This window comes from Gallus gallus, chromosome Z, assembly GCF_016699485.2.
Source record: "Gallus gallus isolate bGalGal1 chromosome Z, bGalGal1.mat.broiler.GRCg7b, whole genome shotgun sequence".
NCBI classification, from domain to species: Eukaryota; Metazoa; Chordata; class Aves; order Galliformes; family Phasianidae; genus Gallus; species Gallus gallus.
The window spans coordinates 15,406,139-15,425,525 of NC_052572.1; the positions used below are offsets into that span (position 1 = coordinate 15,406,139).

The 19,387-nt window shown below is 37.0% G+C and overlaps 1 protein-coding gene across 3 annotated transcripts in view; it reads left to right on the forward strand.

Annotated features, from left to right (window-relative positions):
• PARP8 (poly(ADP-ribose) polymerase family member 8) overlaps window positions 1-19,387 on the forward strand; it is a 111,836-nt gene that overhangs the window by 69,341 nt on the left and 23,108 nt on the right. The window contains exons 10-14 of one of the 3 annotated variants that reach the window (XM_424786.8): window positions 1,466-1,532; window positions 3,211-3,336; window positions 5,287-5,851; window positions 8,081-8,134; window positions 8,238-8,333. In XM_424786.8, the coding sequence (XP_424786.3) occupies window positions 1,466-1,532; window positions 3,211-3,336; window positions 5,287-5,851; window positions 8,081-8,134; window positions 8,238-8,333 (908 nt within the window). The remainder of the gene's footprint in view (window positions 1-1,465; window positions 1,533-3,210; window positions 3,337-5,286; window positions 5,852-8,080; window positions 8,135-8,237; window positions 8,334-19,387) is intronic. The other 2 variants (XM_040656047.2, XM_040656048.2) reach the window with 2 other exon arrangements.

A 19,387-nucleotide genomic window follows, 5' to 3' on the forward strand; every position in this document is an offset into this window, starting at 1 on the left:
GGACCAAGTCAAGTTGGGTGGCAAGCTTAGATACATAATAGTTTTTTTATTATGCATTTATTAATGAGAAATTAAAGAGTAGAGTTTGACCTTCTCTTGAAGAGTGATCAGAATAATACAGATTTTAAATCACTGATTTTCTAATGAAACTTGAAACAACCTCAGATTTTTTGTTTTCATTTCATTTTTATTTTACTGTGGTCATTATCTCCTTATGGAATACAATGTCTATTTGCACTTGTAATATGTGTTGTTGGTTGTTCTGTTTCAAGGACCTGAGTCTCTTTCAAGAGGTGCTCAAATTAACCTGCCAATTATATCTAGTTAATGTCTAATAATTTTAGTAATACCAGGAGCTAATTTCCAGACTCCATCTCTTATGCTTTTAATTTTCTGACAGATAAGTATGAACATATTAATGGTAGGATGGAAAATTCAGGGTAATCCTTAGCAATTGGAATGCATACACCAGGCACTTAGTTAATGAGTATTAGGGATCTTATATTATTGCCTTTAGAAAGAAAACTCAGATACTGGTTGATTTGGTTTATTCTACTTTCATTTTCTTCATATTCATATGAACTGTACCAGTGTGGAGAAATAATTGACTAGATATGGGCTTTCTTCATATGTGGATTCAAGGTCATCTCATTTTATGCATTCTTACGAGGAACATAAATTAATTTTGCCTTTATTGAGGAATTCTCAATTCTGAAGTAGAACAGCCCTCTCAAAAATAGAAAATACTCAGGTACACTGCATCTTTATAAATCTCTGTAAATCAGATTAGATGGGAAATCTCTCAGATTTTATTGCAGAAAACCTGGTATGTGTCTGCTGATGACATACTGAAGAAAGTGTTACAGATCTTTCCGGGAAAGGGCTTAATTTAATTGTCAGTTACAAAGGAATTAAATCATTGTTTTTTCAGTGACAGCATGTTCATTTTGTTCTACAGAAACTGGAGGTAGCAGTTCATTCAAGCTGACCCACAGCAATTAACAAAAGGAGTCATATAGAGGCACCTTGACTTGTCAACAATTAAGATTTTCTATATGTAAATTTACAACTAGGGCATCTTAATCTGTCTGTATTAGGAATACATTCTTAAAAGAAAATTTAAGAGATTAGATGAGGTGAATTACCAACCCAGATACATTTAATCTGATGCTGCTTTCTAGTAGCAAAGATACATGTATGTGATTAACATTGGTGGGAAGAGATATGTTCTAGTGAATCCACTTTTTAAAATACTACTTCGTAAGATTGCAAATTATATTGGCTGATGCTTTGAAAAGGAACATTCATTTCTTCATGGACTCAGGTGACATGACCACTTTTACCATTCCTTCAGTGACACTGCTTGTAGTAAATGTATAGATAGAATAGGGTCCTTAAATATGATTTTATTGATGTAAGTTCTTGGTTATTTCTTTAAGTTCAACAGTGTCTTGTTTTATCATAGTGCCAACTGTGGATGTATTTCAGATCTCTACGAAGGAAAGATTTGGTCTCGGACATCAGCTGAAAAAGTAAGTCTCAAAAAATGCTTTTTACTATCCTCTTTCACTTCCTAAGTAAATACTACATATGTTTTAGTTCGCAGTAGGATAAAATCTGCAGGTTGTCAGGTTGGCTGGATCAAAGTTTCTTGAACTTGTTTTTCTTTAAATAAGATTTAGAAAATTTGCCTTTTAAAGCTTAGTTTTGACAGTTGTAGCACAGAACCTGATTTGTGCTCCCTGCCAGGGTTTTCTGTCACTTTATTATCATTTAGAAAGTAAGCTGTATAAGTTTGAAAAGACTGTAGCTGAAAGTGTACCATTTCATGTTTCTGCTTAGGTTGTAAAGTCTCTGTAGTAGGAGTCTTTTTGAGCATCATGAGTACTGTAAAGGGACAATACTTTCATGGTGGCCTCTAGGATTTACCACAGTAATTAGACAACCCAGGTTTTGAAGGCAGGAATGCAAGAGGAAAAAGTAGGATTTTCATGTGTTCATGGTATAATTGAATTTAATACAATTTTGCTGAGTCATCTTTTCATATATGCTTGTCTATATGTGATGAAATGACAGGAACATAGGCTTTAATGTCTGATCCTTAAAGCAGCAGGAATTTCTTCAAGGGAAAAAATCTTTTTCCTGTTTGGTGTTTAAAGCAGTTCAGTGCTTCATTTTCATATATTCACAAATGGAACAATGTTGTTGAAATCTTTCTGATTCATGAATTTGAAGAAAGAATTTAAAAGCTCCTTAGACATGAAAACTTTCTTAAAACATTTTAGTGTGAACACTCAGATTTGTGCACAGTTTCCCATAAGACACTTTTGAGTACATACCTGCATAAGTCACAGATAAGCATAAATCCGAATACTCAGTGACCCGGTGGCCTGTCATGGCTGTGGGCACCAGGATATTCATCTTTGAAGTCCACACCTGCTGCCATTATGCCTTTAGCACTCATAGACCCTGAATGCTAAATTAGAATTACCGAACAGTGTAGCTTGTAAGGGACTGCTGGAGGTCATCTAGTGCAACCTCCCACTCCAAGCTGTGCTAAATTCAAAATCAGATTAGTTCATTTTGAGGCTCAGGCAACAGTGTGAAAATCTTCAGCCTTTTTGGGAGCATGTTGTACTTTACTGCTGTTCTTGTGGATGCTTTTTCTTTGTACTCTTTATGGTGTTTTGTTTTATTTTTTTAGCTTCTCTTGGTGCAACATTTGCTGTGCACCTCAGGGAAGTGTCTCCATCTAGCTTCTCTGTAAGCCTCTCTGGGTAGTGTAATATTCAATATCCTTTCTTCATGTTCGTGCCTTAGGAAAATACACACTTGAGGAGTGTGACTCCTGGATCCTGCTTCTGCAACGACTGGAAGGGCAGACACCTAGAGTTGAACAAAATGTCTCTGAATTAGTTTATCTTTAGATCTCCTTGAGAGGCATATGTATATTAAGTCCTGGAGTGGTTGTTCACACAGATTTTATTCTCAAAAAGAGTTCCACGTGAATAAGATGAAAGGGGGGAAAAGAAAGGATTTTGAGGAACTAAATTGCCCATTCATTAGTCCACATATGTGACAGAGAAACTCTGCGTATAGAATGAGGATGTTGCATTATGTAGGCTGCGTTGTTAACAGAGGAATACTAATATTAAAGTGCGTTTGACTTGGATATAATAAGAACGTCTTTTTTTCTTTCTTAATTTGCAGAATAATGCAGACATTTGTAACACAGCAGTGGAAGAATAGCAAAGAGAAATCTAATTGTACGCACAATAAGAAGGTATCTGACAAAAAGGTGAAATCCCCTCTGCACATCTTTTCTACGTTGCGCAGGTAATAGCAAGAAAAATGAGCTTTTATCATCATAACCAGTTCAAAATCCACCACATACTTCACAAGGTGAAATGTTGACTTTTCTCGACAGAGAAGTGCTCTATTTATATCCTACCTCATGGGTTTCCAGTCCTTGCCTTGTGTGACTTCAAAAGTGAACTAGGTGCTACTGCAGCTTCTGTAGCTATGTGAAGACAAAATGTATCAGTGCCCAGCTCTCTGAAACAGTCATGATTCATTTAAAACTAGCATTTGACTGTTATTTGCGTAGGAAGAATATGTATATGTATTTCTGTGGCTGGCCAGCTGTTCTTTCCACAGCTGTGTGTACTTTTTTAATCTTTTGAAATTAGAGTAGTCATTAATCCAAGACTGAATTTAAGACCTCCTGAATACCTACTCCTCTCCAGAATTTGAGTTAAATGAGTGTTCACCACTTGTGAAATGCAGGCACAGAATTTAAAAAACAAAGGTATTAAGGATGTAAGAAAGTAGTTTATGAACAGTTCAGTGGAATTCATTATGAGTTCTTCTAGCTACTCATATTCTTAAGTGTCTGTAAAATTAGGCTCTGATTTTATGTCTTTCAAGAATATGACTATTTACTCTAGCATGTTTTCCTGCTTATAAAAAGGTCACAGATCACCTTTTTTGTGAATTTCTGTTGAGTGATTTTCTTCTGAACATTTATTCTTTTTTATGAATTTGGCAATTTTAAATTCCATGAATTTAGGGGGAGAGAGAGAGAGAGGGGGTACTAATTCATGTTTGAAGAACCAAGGAATATGAAAGATGACTAAAGATTTGTCTTTTCAAAGATAGTTTACCTGTTCAACACATTGTGTAATGCACACTGAAGCTTGGGGTTCGGTTTTGATCAGAGGAGACAAAAGCTAGCTGGGTCTTTCTCATCTTCCTATGGCAGCTGCTGCTGCAGTTCCAAAGATCACTTTTAGCCCAGATGTGGAGACTTTCTCTCCCTACTTAGAGGTTCATTTCTGCCCTAGGGTTGTCATGGGCCAGCTGCAACAGTGAGTCAGTGAGCTCCACATGCATTTTCCACTGCCACTATTTGATAACATTGTGAGGAAACCTGCCAGCCTCTGGTGAACCTCTTGGAGTTTCAGATCTTTTTTCTTTGATTCAAGACAAAAAAAGATTGGGTTGCTTATAAGCTACAGGAAAATGATTTGGCATACGTGATACTAATTCTTACTTTGCACGGACAGGTGATTGTGAACATTACAGGAATGTAACACTACATGTGCATGCTGTTTTGTAAAAGCCTTTTTGTTTTTTAATTCTGTATTCGTAATATGGATCCCTCACATTCTTATTTCCAGTGTTGCAGAGCTAGAGTCTGTCTAAAGTGTGACAGAAGAGCATCAAGTGGGCTTCCACAAAGCATTTACATTACTGTGAGATTATAAAATAAAGAAAAAGTTAATTCTGGCTGATTCACCATCTGCAAGTTTCATTGCTCATTATATCTACCACAGGATCTGCATATAGAATTTGTGATGTTATGTCCAAAAGACAGTAATTTTAATGGAATCATGCCATTATTACCAATTAGAAAAGATACATTTTGATAAAAAATGTGTTACAGGCTTTTATGGTTTTAATTTCAAAAGTAATTTCCTGAATGAATGATTTGCTTAAAGATGTAGGAACTGTACCAAACACTGTAAGGATATAGCTTTAACTTCTACTTAAATAGCTACTAGAGTGTTTATGTATACATAGGAGTAAGACATCTATTTGATACTGGGAAATCAGTTCTGCAGACATTTGGTTTTTTGGGGGAGGGGGGAGGTAGGGCTCTGTTTATCACTAGTTAAATTCATAAAGACAGGTAGCACTTAAAAATTAGTGTGTATTTCTGAACTTACTTGCTTTGCACAGTTTTGTTTATCCTCCAACTATGTCTTCCCCTTTTGTGTTTTTAAGGTCGCCAAGTTATCCTCCACCTGGCTGTGGTAAAAATAAATCAAAACTGAAGTCAGAACAAGATGGCATCTCCAAAACTCACAAGCTACTGAGAAGGACTTGCTCCAGCACAGTTAAGGCAGAGGATGTGTGTGCCACAAAATCCCACAGAACCTTTGGCCGCTCGTTGTCTAGTGACCCCAGAGCTGAACAGACAATGGCTATTAAATCGCACAAACTCTTGAACCGTTCTTGCTCTGCAGCTGTCAAGCAGGAGGAGTGCATTGCTTTAAAGCCCCATAAGTTATTAAGTAGGTCATGTTCTGGGGATCCTCGATGTGAGCACAACAGCACCTTGAAGCCCCACAAACTTTTAAGCAGGTCTTACTCTAGTAATCTTAGAATGGAAGAATTGGATGGATTGAAGAATCACAAATTACTCAGCAAGACCTACTCCAATGCCCCTAAATCATCCAAAATGGAGCCTTTCAAGGAGTCCAACATAGCAGAGGGCAGGCGGCTCTCTCTTACCTCAGGGCTTATTGGTATCTTAACACCATCTTCATCATCACCTTCTCAAGCTGCTGTGCGTAGTAATTTTTTAAATTCTGCTCATTCTCCTCTCAGTATTTTCCAAACATCTTGTTATGCCTATTATGCAAAAGTATTAATATTCAGGGGATATGTTAGCAGATACTTAAATGAAGAACAATGAAGTCAGCTTTTTAAGGCGGATTTAAACAGCTATGCATACACATATTAGCATCATAAAAATGGAATCTGCCTAGGTGAAGACAGAGACTTCACATTTCATCTTGAATACAGCTCAGTGTACAGATACTCGCCACAGGAAATGTTCAGTCATGCACTTCTTTGCTTACCTGCTTTCTTACTGCAGGAGGAGGACGCAGTGTGAGCTGCTATGCAGGAAAATTGTCTTGGTCATACAGGTCCTTTCTAATTTCCCTGTTTGCTTCATGGGGAAAGCCATTCATTGGCTCGTTCAGGTGCCAAGCCTCCTCTCCTTCTGTTTTTTTCATCTGTGATTAACATCATAATGAAATAAATGCAGTCATGGTTCAGCTCACCTTTTGCACATTTGTGCTTTGCAAAATGTTTAACCTTCAAACACGCTGAAAACTGGAAGTCAGGAATTAGACTCACACTGCCCATCTTTCTTTCCTCAGTGAAATGACTGAGAAAAGAAAGAGTAACACGTATTCTTAATTTAGGAGATAGAGCTTAAACTTAATTATTCTGCTTCTGCTCTTAAATGATGTCTTTTATACTTCGGAGAAAAAGCAGGTCTGTGCTCTTTCAGGGAACTGGTCTGTTTAAATGTGAGGATTACTTAGGAGACAGTCCTCTCCACTGCTTTAGCCCAGTGGCACCTTGGTATTCTCAGCCTGCGAAAATGGTGATCCTGTCTTGAAATGCCATACATATATTCAAATATGTGCAGGCTGAACAATGAAATTGCAATGAGCGTGTTAAGTATCTTGTGATAAATCAGTTTAATAAGCTGTGAGCTATACTCATCAAATCTAAAAGCAGTAATGTGCTATCATTAAATCACTTCTCTACATGCCATGCTGTTGATTCCTGCAGTGTGCACAACAAAATTAATTTAAGGTCATCCAAAAGACTTTTTCCTGTTGCAGTTTAGATACTAGTTTTCTTCTGAATCAGCAGAGGCAGTCTGTACTTAGCAGACTTTTCTCTCCTTACGTTAATAGGAAAAGTCCCATCGATTTTGTTGATATAATGAAGAGTTGACTAAGTGATTTCATTACTGATGTTATTGGCTGATCTGGAAAAAATACAAACCTTGTTTGACAGCCTATAAAAACTAACAATAATTTTATTACTATAATGCATTTACTTTGAGGAAAAAATCACCATATGCGTGGTCAGGTGTCATTTCCCTGTGGTCAGCAAAAGGGCATCAAGAATCCTTTTCACATCTTACATACAGGCAACAGATATATGAGTAATGTGGTCACCTGACTCCAAGTTAGTGATGAATTAGGACCCTAACTTCTATTCAGTTCTCACCTAAGATATTTGAATGTTGTATAGGGATACAATTGATGAGATTGTTTCCCCAGAGAAGAAAGTGAAAAGTTTGCCAAATCAGCAGTTACAGAATTAAAACAAATAAGCCTATTTAAAAACAGCAACAACAACACAAAAGAACACCAAGAAAAGCCAATCTGACTTTAACTCAAAACAAGGGCTAATAAGAATAGATGTCAACATAAAGGGAGTGTACCTTACTGGCTTATACAGCAAAAGTACCTTCTAATTTACGCTGTTGTGCATTGAAAGAAAGAGGCAGAAGGAACCTGAGTGGGATCTGAGCACCTGTTAGCATGGTGTTCACCGAGGTGAGATTCTTGTAAATATAAAAGAGAAAGATCTTATGCACTTCTGTGAATTACATTAGTCATTCAAGCCTAGGTATATAGTCCATATTTAGACAGACAATACACAATAAAAATGTAAAGAAAGTTACCAAACGTCAGTTCATTAGAATGGAGTGGAGGTGTGAGTGTTTCCATGTGGGATTAAATTTTTTGGGATTCTGAGGTAGAAAACCTCATCAGATATAAGAAATGATAAAAAGTCATCATACATTCAGTGAACAAGGAGAAGGATTGTTTATTTGTAATGGCTTATGCATATTAGACATCATTTTAGATGCAAATCTTAATAATTTAATTAAAATGTTTGTATGCAAAAAATACAAATATTTTATCATTTCCTTATCATTAGTTTACCAACATTGAAGTTGCCTAAACTTTTTTCCTTGCAGCAAAACTATGGTGCGAAATGCATTCCGGTACGAGACCGTGGCTTCCTTGTGCAGGTAGGATGTCATGTCTTACTCATTTTTGAAACACCCTTGAGCATGAGCTGACTGTTAATTTTTTTTAAGCAGATGCTGTTATTCTCATTTTTGTTGTTCTCAGACTATTGAATTTGCTGAGCAGCGGATACCAGTATTGAATGAATACTGTGTAGTTTGTGATGAACCCCATGTGTTCCAGAATGGCCCTATGCTGAGGGTAAGTTGTACACTTGCTGGGATAAACAATGCATTTTATAAAGTCTTAAGTAGCAGTGGACCATACAAAGCTGTTAAAAACTAGTGAATTATTTAAGATATGTTTCATCCTAATATTCATTGAAGATGCAGAAATATAATGCATGTTAACTAGATTTTACTGAAATTTTGAAAAAGCACATTGCAAGGGAGATGGAAAGCAGGATTGTGTTTAACTATAGAAATTTAAAAGAGGGATGTATTTCACTCAGTACTGTTATGTTGTAGGGTCGTAAGCAGATAAGCTGTAGGAAGTGAGCTGGACTCTTTTCACGGTCCCCTGGCACCCTTCTAAAATCTCAGGGTCACCTCAGTCCTTCAGCCATCAGAGTATTCAGATACTGTGGTGATTATGCTATGAAGTCTTGAAGTGCTTCTGGCCCTCTTTTGCTCATTCACTGTAATGTGATAAAAAAGCCATGAGGAGCTGTTCTGTGAAGTGTCTGATGTAGCAGTGACCTAGCAAGGGTAATGTGGTTCAGCATGCCTAAGCTCTGTCCAGTTATACAGCTGTTCTTCGGTCCTGTCTGACTGAGAACCAGGAATTTTACAAGCTAAATGGTGCACCCTTTCATGCCACTGGGGAATTCACAAATTAGAAAAGAGTAAGATTAGTCCTGAAAGACACAATTTGCCTAGTACTAGATTAGTGCAGCTTTGTAAAAGAGTGTATAGGAGAATGATCATGGAATCATAGAATGGCTTCAATTGGAAGAGAACTCAAGGATCATCAAGTTCCAACCCCCTGCTACAAGCAGGGCTGCCAGCCGCTAGATCAAGTGCTAGATCAGATTGCCCAGGGTCCCATCCGTCCTGGCCCTAAACACCTCAGGGACTGGGCATCCACATCCTCCCTTGTTCAGCTTGTTCCAGCACCTCATCACCCACTCTGTGAAAAACTTCCTCTGACATCTGATCTAAATCTCCCCTCCTTTAGTTTAAAACCATTCCCCCTTGTTCTATCACTATCTACCTGTGTAAAAAAAAAAATGTTTTCCCTCAGGTTTATAAACTCCCTTTAAATATTGGAAGGCAGCAAGGAGATCTCTCAGCCTTCTGTTTTCTAGGCTGAACAAGCCCAGCTCCCTCAGCCTGTCTTCATAGGCTGCTTCATAGAGGTGCTCCAGCACTGTGATCATTTCTGTGGCCCTCCTGTGGACCCTCTCCAACAGCTCCACATCTTTCCTGTGTTGGGGGCCCCAGACTTGGATGCAGTACTCCAGATGGGGCCTCACGATGGCAGAATGCTGAGGGACAGTCACCTCCCTCTTACTTTCAGGAGAGTCCTTGCAGTTTAGAATTCGTGTTTCGCTTATACTTTGAAAACTTCTTATCTAAAAAGACATTAAGTCTATGGAAAACAGTGTTTAATATCAGTATTTAAATGATCTAATGTCTCATCTACCAGTTTTTTCACAGTATGATCAGCAACTACACAAGAGTTGAAGCAGGCAGCATCTATGATAGCCCTGTGGAACTAAATTCAGGAAGGTTACTGCTTACATAGTAGCAAAAGTAATGTCAGTCATCCCCTGTGACACTGAGTGCTGCCAGAGTCAGGTATTCTGACAGCAGCCAGCAAATAGGCTGCTGTTAGGATTTGCAAAATCATCTACAGTTTTGATTAATACCAATTCAGGACATGTAAAACCTTTGTACTTCTAGAAATGGTATGAGGTATCTATTTGCCTCCTCAAGCTCAAATCTGCTTTTTAAAAACATGGTTTTCTGTCAGATATTAGAAGGCTATGGAAAAGCCTTCTAATTAAGTTCCTTCTCTTTTGTCTTCGGATGTGCTATAATGCCTGCTACCTGTGACAGGATAAGACTGAGTGAATTAGATACAAAGTTTAGATACTCTAATTATTTAAATGATTAGGTTTTATCTGTCATCCATAACACAAAGTAAACAGTAGGATTTATTCCTGTTCACTCAATGAACTATTAAAAAGAAACCAATTGGAAAATCATCTGCTCTAAGTTTAAAAAAAATCTTGCTTTCCCACCTTAGAAATCAAAATCCCTCAGAATGACTTTTCTCTAGGACATTTTCTTGGCATAAAGAGGGGGACATTTTTACCATCCTTTTGAGAGTTTGTCAGTGGTTCAAAACAGAGAAAAGTGAAAATGTGTTTGCATTAAACACATATTCCTCAGTGCCTTTGCAAGCAGAATAACCTAGCAAGCTTTGCAAAAATGAAAGGATGTCCTTATATAACCCAGAGAGATGAAGATAGCAGGGGGAAATCTAGCATGCTCTGTGCATGCTTGAATGACTGCAGAAGCAATATAGGGCCTCCATTAATCAGTCTATAGTTCTGTAGCAGGTGAGAAAGGATACTGGTTTGAATATAGCTTGAGTTTGCCAAAAGATTCTGAGGAAACTTCTGCTTCATTCTTCTGAAAGCTGTGGGAGAGTCAGCCTATATTAGTCAATTGTAGGGTTTATATACATACTTCAGCTGCACATACATATGTGTGTGTATGCACCTGTGTCTGTGTATATATATATATATAATATATAAAGAAAATGTGTGTAAAAGGAATGAGGAGTGATCTAATTGAAAGAATACTTTGCACTTAGTGCTGCTGCAACAGCAGGTCTCAAAAATACAGTACTTTATTAAACAGAATGCCTGTAGGCTGTCATTTAAGGTAAGGCTGCGTGGGATCTAGCCTTATGTCATTTCATGTATCCCATTTGTAGTATCCCTAGCTTACATAAGGGGCTTTAGAGGGCTTGTGGTTTTGAGGCCATGGTAACTTCTTCAGTTGTCATAAAGGTCTGAACCTTGCTACTCTGCTTTTGTTTTTAGATTCTGTGTCTTGATCCCATTTTCTACAGATAACCACGTCTCTATTTCATTACAGTAACAGGTTTTATCTAAAGTTGGTTGTATTGCAAAAGGTGTCACCGAATATGTAACTCTGGATGGTTCCCTGTTCTCTTCCTTTAAGGAATAGTTCATGTACACAAATGTATGTGGGGATCATATTTGAGTGTACGTGATGAGTTCTCGTTCATCCGTTTTCCTTTATTTAATGGCAAGACATGAATTTAAGAAAGCTTAGCAAAGTTATGGCTTGAGAAGTTCATTCTAAACATGTTTAGTCTAGATTTTCTGGTATTTGTGCAGTTGCAAAGAAGCCAAACTCATTGATGCTAGTAAATTTGATTCTGCAGTACTCCTTGGCGTCAGCCTGATACCTTTCCTGAACTGTAGCATGGTTTAATTAACTGCCTTGTAATGCAGCTTAAAATTTTAACAGTTGCCATCACACAATAATTACATTCTCTTAATACTTTAATACTTAACTCCTTTGCCTTGGTGCAATCTTTCGTGCTGGTTATTAAGGACTTGCGCAATTTTGATGTCATCCTCGGCACTGAAGATTCTAAGTAAAGCTGTGAGATAAGATTTTCCTTTCTGGAGATTAGTACTACAACCTGTATTTTTACCTTGATTATATGCTGTCTTTCAATCAGAATCTCTTGGTGCAAGCTTTCTTCTGAGGACTGTGGCTTCTTTTCCGAGATAACATTTTCAAGGAGGTGATCTTTTTTAATAGCTGTTTCAATTTATTTCTGCTTTCTTAAACTCTTGACATCTTTCCCATAAGATAACTTGATGACAGTGTGATGGGTTTTTTGAATAGTTTAATTTAGACACTATAGCCACATGGCAGAAATACCATTATATGGAAGAGGTCTGTTGGAAAACAGTTGAATGGCAAAATGGCACACTTTCAAGTTCATACTCATAAAATAGACACCTGTTTTTCTCCAGAGCTCACAGTCACCATGCAGATACTTCCTGCTGCTTCAGGGATCCTGTAATAACACAGGAATTTTTGGCTGTTAGGCTATCTTACTGTCTTATTGAGGATAAATACAGAGGCTATCTTACTCAAGGGAATTAAGAGGAAATTCTTAATATTTTGCTTGGGAACTCCTGTTTGAAACAAATGATGGACCTTGCAGGACTAATAACCATCTACATTTGGAATCCAAATGTTCCCTGATGTCCAGAAAAATTACCAGGTAGAGTCCCTTCATGTACTTCACAACTGTATGCATAAATGGAAACAGAGTATATAGATGAAGTAACTTCAAAACATAAACCTAATTCTTTCAGGGGGAGCTGTGTTTGGATTAAGAGGATGGGGAAGGGCAAAGGTTCTCTGGAATGGTTAGAGAGCACTATAGCACATCATGAAGTTGTGACATTTTTTTATAAAAATCCATGGTTCGTTGCTAAATTCCATCCTATATTTTTTTCTCTTTTTTGAAAAAAGACGTCAGTGAAGTTAGCGATTCCTCTGTGTAGGTATTCACACCTTTTCTATACAAGATGAGGGTCAATATGCATTCCCCTTTTAGCTTCTTTCTTTAGTATCTATTTCAGGAGCACTATAAGATCTAATGATTATTTACACATAATCACCCAAAGTTATGAATGCTAAAATGGATGCATAGAAATATGTGCTTACTGAAATATGGATATTTCCTGAAATCACTTCAGGGTATGTCTTTCTGCAAAAGCACGGTGAAAATTCAATGATTATGTAGACCCTAAGTAGTATGACATTTTGCATACCATAAGCCAAGGTATTTCACGCAGTTATCTCAACCTGGGTGCTGTATATTCACTCTGTAAAAGGATAGAGAAATGGCCTTGAAATGATTAGTGAGGTTGGGAACTGCAGCCATTATATCCAATATTATATTATATTATTATATATTATATTTTTTCTTTTTTTCTTTTTTTTTTGCCTGAAAAGAATCACAGAGAAGCAGGCTGCTTCCTCCTGAAAGGCAACCTGTGTTGCACAGCTCTCAGGGGCTCTGCGATCTGTCTCTTCAGAAGTAGCTCTTTGCTTACCTCTGAAAAACAGTGGGAAGCATGAGGTCAGACACGGGTTTTGCGCTTAGGAGAGATGGGGAAGCTAGATGCAGTAAACATCTTGAAGACAGCAAGTCTACTCATTTGAATCATTCGAAAGTGCCTCATGATTCTGTTTCTGAATTTATTTTCAATACAGTTCTTTAGATCAGTAAGATGAGAACAGTTATTTGTTTGTAATTAATTGCCAGATTTTCCTCTTCAGACATGAACCATTCCAAAAACATATTTTGAATTGTTTTGCTTTTTTTTAAGTGGCATTTTCAAGCAGTTGAAAGTGAGTGAGCTCACATAGATTGTTAAAATAGTTAAATTATCATGATTTCTGGCTGGCTGAATAGCTGGGCAATGCTAGAAACTGACAGGAAAGGTGCTCCTGAGGGAAGTAAATCTTTCATCTGTTCCTTCCTATAGTGCTTGAGGGAGAAGACCCTTCCTGGGTAACATTTAAAAGATATAAATGTTCACACAGAACCACAGACTGGTTGAGGTTGGCAGCCCCTCTGCATCCATCCAACGCTCTCTCAAGGAGGGATACGCAGGACCTGCTCAGGATGTCCATGTCCATGTCCAGGCCATTTCTGGAGATCTTCAAAGAGGAGACTCAGTTTCTCTGGGCAGCCTGTGCTAGTTTTTGATAAAGCCTTAGATAATGCTACTTTCCTCTTCAGATAAGATAAAGGCTAGGTAGAACTACTCCAGTATGAATGAATAAAAGGGATTAGCTGTCCTCCAAAAGTCTTTTAAAACCGTATGATTTGGTTCATCTAAGCAAAAAAGAAATGTATTTTGCAAAGCAGATGCCATAAGACTTGAGTATGATTTGGTTTTATATTAAAAGGCCATTATCTTTTTGTTAATGCAATATGAAATTCTTCATGTTACTCCAGAGCTGTTAATAATATTCTAGGGAAGAAATAAGTATTTTAATAATGCAACAGTTTTTGCTGATATCTTGTTTTAGAAATTCAGCATGTGATAACTACTTTTATTACAAACAAATTTAACTACAGTGAGATCTCGAGTTATTAAAAAAAGTGATTATTACACTTAAGGATCTGATTAAAATAACTATAATAAAAATATCTTATCCAACCTTTTTGTAGCGTATCTTAGGATGTGTAACTATTATCTATCGTATTCTGTATTCCTTCCAGATTTCTTTATTTCCCATTGGGATACAAAAGCTATTGGTAAATTGGTACCAATTAAACATGACAACAACAACAACAACAAAATACTGGAAATTATTCAGTAATATGATTTGAAAAGAAAAAGAAAACCTCTGGATATCAATAATTTCTCTTTTAGAGTCAAGAAGTCTCTTTACAGTGCCATCTTGTGTTGAAATCTCTAACTAAGACTTCTTTAGAACATAGCAGGAGATAGTGGAAAAAAAAAAGCAGTAGAACTAAATACTGAAGCTAATTTGTCTGAAATTTATAGTCTGGTGTAGACATCTCTGCTGTTTAAACATAAGTATGAATGATGAAGTAGTGTAAAGCAGTATTTTAAATACCAGTTGTTTGTATTTACCTGTAAAAATAAGTACAGTATTAATATTTGATTATAATTACTATATACTTGAATATTAATAACCTTTCAGAATATTCAGAATGAACATTTTTAGAATGTTTTTCATCCCCCAAAAAATCAGTTATGATTTATTAATGATGGGTATAATCTTCGCCTTGGTGAGTTCCCACTGACTGGAATAGGTCTTGGATTACTGTGCCCTTTGAATGTTCATTTCTTAGCCATTAGTGATGTTAATTCTGATATTACAGAATTAGTATGCCATTTAGGGGTGGGAGGCTTCAGGATCTTGGAGATGCTTTCTTTGTTTCTTGTGGAATAATGTGTGATCCTTCTTATCCTTAATCCATAACATAACCTGTTGTTACCTCTTTTTATGAAAAAGCTGCTCCAGTTACAACCACTACTTTAACAGAATGTACTTCAATCACTTCATTGTTTACTGAGAGTAAAATGTGTGACTCCTCCTGTAGCCAAGAGCTTAACCACAGCTCACCTTGCCCAGCTAGCACTTTATATTGTTTGCTTATTTGCCACTATATAAGTATTTGGGATGGCTGGGGAAAGCAAACAAAGAAAATGTGGCTAAGGTATCCAAGCGTCCAGAGATAAAATGAAAGTCAAAAAGAAAATCTGCATCAACCAGCCTAAACAAACCCAAACAGAACAAGTGGTATTTCTTTTTCAGCCTCAGTCTATTCTCTCATCTTTCAACAGATTGTATCTGTTTACCTCTGTGGTATCTCCAGTGTCTTTCAGCAATGTATTCCCTGTATCACATGCATATTGTGAGGCTATTCAGTGAGCTTACCTTGCGTATTTATAGCCAGATAGGTTATTCAATAAATTATTCCTCCTCCCTGGCAGTGTGTATGCCTATACAGAACTTAGGTTAGCAGTCCAACTTCATTTGAAAATTCAGGGCAAAAGTGTACTTTTTGGTAATTGTCATGTTTCAAAGCATTGCCTAGATCAATGCAAGTTTAGGCCACCAAATACAATTATATGGTTAAGAATTTAATTTTAAGTATGTTTATTTTAAAATATATATGTTAGTGTAAATCAGAAGCCTTTCAATAAAGGTTATTAAAATAGAAGTCTAAATTTTAATTTTAATAAATCAGAGTATTTTAATTCACTATGTGTTAGTGTCAGCTGGTTCACTGGGAAGTATAAACCACGGTATAGTAGGAGGATGAGCATTTCACTTGTGTTACAAAATAATTTTGATCATTATTAATTAAAATTGCTTAAACTGTGAATCTTGATGAAACTTACTGTAGAGTTAATGGTAATTCTGGATGGCTTCTGTAATGATTTAACTAAGTACAAAACTCACAGAGCTTAGACTCTTAAATCTGTGCCTTGTAATTCTGTGAAAGTGAGTTCTAAGAGATGCTTTACGTACAGCCTTTTGGCTTATCATTTTTCAGATGTGGTAATGGTATCCTTGTGGTCCTGGATGTAATTGATCTGTAGGTACTGTGGACTCACTCAGGTGTTAAAGCATTAGCAACCAGTCTCACTTTGCCTTTCTTTACAAATGTTACTAAATCTAAAAATCCATACCTCACACAAACTGAGAAATAAACCTGAAAATCTTGAGAGCGCCTTTGCAAAAGAAACCTTTGCTTACCAATCTTCCTTCCTCACTTCCTATTTTCTTCTGCCCTTCTCTCCCCTCCCCAGCCCCTCTACACATTCTGAATATTGCTGCTCTATTATATCCTCATCCTTCTTGTGAGAGTAATGAAGAGAAAGAGAACTTCCTCCTGCAGAAAAAAAAGCCTAACCATTACTGTGGTTGAATCTGGGAAACAGAACACGGATTTAAAGATACATTTCATTTCCACTGCTTATTCTTTCCATTTGGAGAAGTGGGATGTTCGCTAATGGTTTCACCTTTACCATTTGTCACATTTCCTGATGCTGAGGCTCTGAGCTTTCCCTGAGCTTCTCTTTTTAGATCAAGAGTTTTTAGGTGTGCCAGTCATACTGCAGCCTCATTAGTGTCTGCGTGACTTCCCCCAGGACACTGGAGAAGGTTGCACATTGCTCTTCTGAGAACAGCCGCGGCACACATTAGAAAATAGCAAGAAAGATCAATATCCAGAAGGAAGGTTTCACCTTTTTTGAATAGAAGAATGTCAGGAAAACATTTTAAGTAATGTACAAGTCCAGGAATCAGAATATGTCATAGTAGCTGGATAGTTTGCCTGTCTGCCATTAGCAGTCACGGCTGTCAGGAGTGATTCTTATGTTGTCTCATGAAGAAACTGAGCCTTTTTTCTTCCTGGCAGCTATGGATGAGTACCACTGAGCATGCAAAGACTGCAGATGGCTGAAGAAAACTCTGAAAGCCCTGCTCTCATTAAAAAAAAAAAGGCTTTCTGCTTCTGTCAGTGCCTTCTGCTTCTGAGTATTTGCAGACTCAGGTTAACTGTCCAGCTCTTATTTTCTATTGTCCATTTTCTGTTATCCCCACTGGAATAATTATCCTACTAAGTAATCTTTCAGCACCCTAATCTTCAGTTAGATAACAGTTTTGTGTGAGCCAATGGCCTTATTTTAATTTTCTCCCATCAAATTAAATACAAATTATGTGTGAAAGCACTGTCTGCTGTTCAAGGGGAAGTAAAACTGCACTCTAGGTATCAGGCAACAGGTTGCCTAGACAGTCAGCTCTGGGGGTCTTCAAAGTGATGGTTGTATTTGGTAAAATTCTGTATATCCGTAAGACTGCACTGTCAGGCAAGTCTGGAAATGTATATTGAAGTGTATAAGCCACATTTAGGCATGTATTTTCCCCTTTGAAACTAGTAGTATAACATAGGCTGAGTATTGTGTATCGTAATGTGTATGGGTCCACATCAGCAAGAACTTGTCTGTATTTTCATGTGTACACGTGAACGTTCTTAAAAACTTCAGCCTATTGAATTACTGCTTCTAGTTACATGGCCTTAAACCAAAGCGAGAGTATCCAAAAATGACAACTGTGTCACATTTATAAATGTATTCTTGTTGTAGTTATTGCTTGTGTACTGTGGCTAGGGGCATTTCTCATACTTGTGTTACAAAGTCAGAACAAGACTGTTTCTGTCTCATGGGCTCACATCCAATCATGAGAATAGAGACAAGTGGATGCCACATGCTAGCAGTAGGTGAAATGCTAGAAGCATTTTAAGAGCTGCTCTGAATTCCTGTTTTACCATAAAGATTTCGATTTTCTTTAAGCTTTTTCTTCTAGAATTGATTTATTGTCTTCATTTTCGTATTTTTCTTCCATTGATTGGAGCATGTACAATTATGGACAAAATCACAATGAGGAAATGTGACACTAAGATCATCACATAAAAAAGCTGTTGGAAAGTCTGATTCTTAATTTTAAGCAAATCTTTTCATTTTGGAGGGAGAGGAAAGAATTTCAATTTCAAGGGAAAGGGAAGAGTTTAAATGCTTGAACCTAATTAATGGCTGAAGGAGGGTACTTTGAAATAACCAAACCAACATCTCTTGGAACACTCTGGAAACACATCTGTGAAAATTAAGTTGAAAGCTTCTGATTGCGTTAGATTGAAATGACTATCAGAAACAAGGCCCAAAAGTGCTCTGAAAATGGCTGCAGTTCAGGTAAAAAGGCATCCAGAGTGGATGGCAGGCCATTGAAGTGTCTGTGTAGCCCAAGTATTTTGCTTATTTTCCCCATCAGACTGACAAAGCCCTGACATTTTCATGTAATGCAAAACTGCGTATTTGCTCCAGCTTTTAGTTGAAGACAGGATGTAGAATGCAGAGGTTCTATAGGGTTCAATTTTACTGTATAGTTCTTTTTTTTTCCCCCTTGTTTTTTTTTTTTTTTTTTTTTTCCAACCAATGCTACTTCAAACAGGGATTTTCTCCATTCTGAAGATAGACATATCAGGTTTAAGACATCTGTGAGAATAATCTGAAAATGCTGTTTATTATTTACTTGGATTCTGTGCAACAAAACCCTGTGGCTTCCAGAAGGGTTTGTTTCTCAGATAGAAATGAGTTTGATGAAACCCATTTTCATAACAGGGAGAAGTTGTTCCTTGTTACTGTTTTGAAAGGGACTGACAAAGTTAGGGAAGCAGTTCCTCTGGCTTTATTATCATGTAATTTATATTTATATCACACTACAACATGAGGTTCGAGGGAGTGCTTTGGATGAGTTGACTGACTTGAAAGAGTTTATGTTCAATTTTGAGGTATTTTCTACAATCATATTGTCTAAATATTGAAATACATGCCACCAGATTTTAGCAGACTTGGAAATGTGGTGATTCTTTTCTCTTTGTGTTTCTGAAAATCTTATTTTATCAGCATTGCCTTCTGAAGTTTTATTCTCAAAATATTGAGTATGCATAAAGGTTTATCAAATACATAAGGTCAAAAGAATCGTATGCTCTATCAGTGATTTCAGTTCTTCTTGAGAAGTCAAATTTTGGTGCCTTTGATACATACAGTCCTCCAGCTTTGAGTTCTTAGTCCCAGTGTCCACCTGAGCAAAACTGGTCTTTCATATATCAGACAGTGATAATTTTCCTTCCAGTCA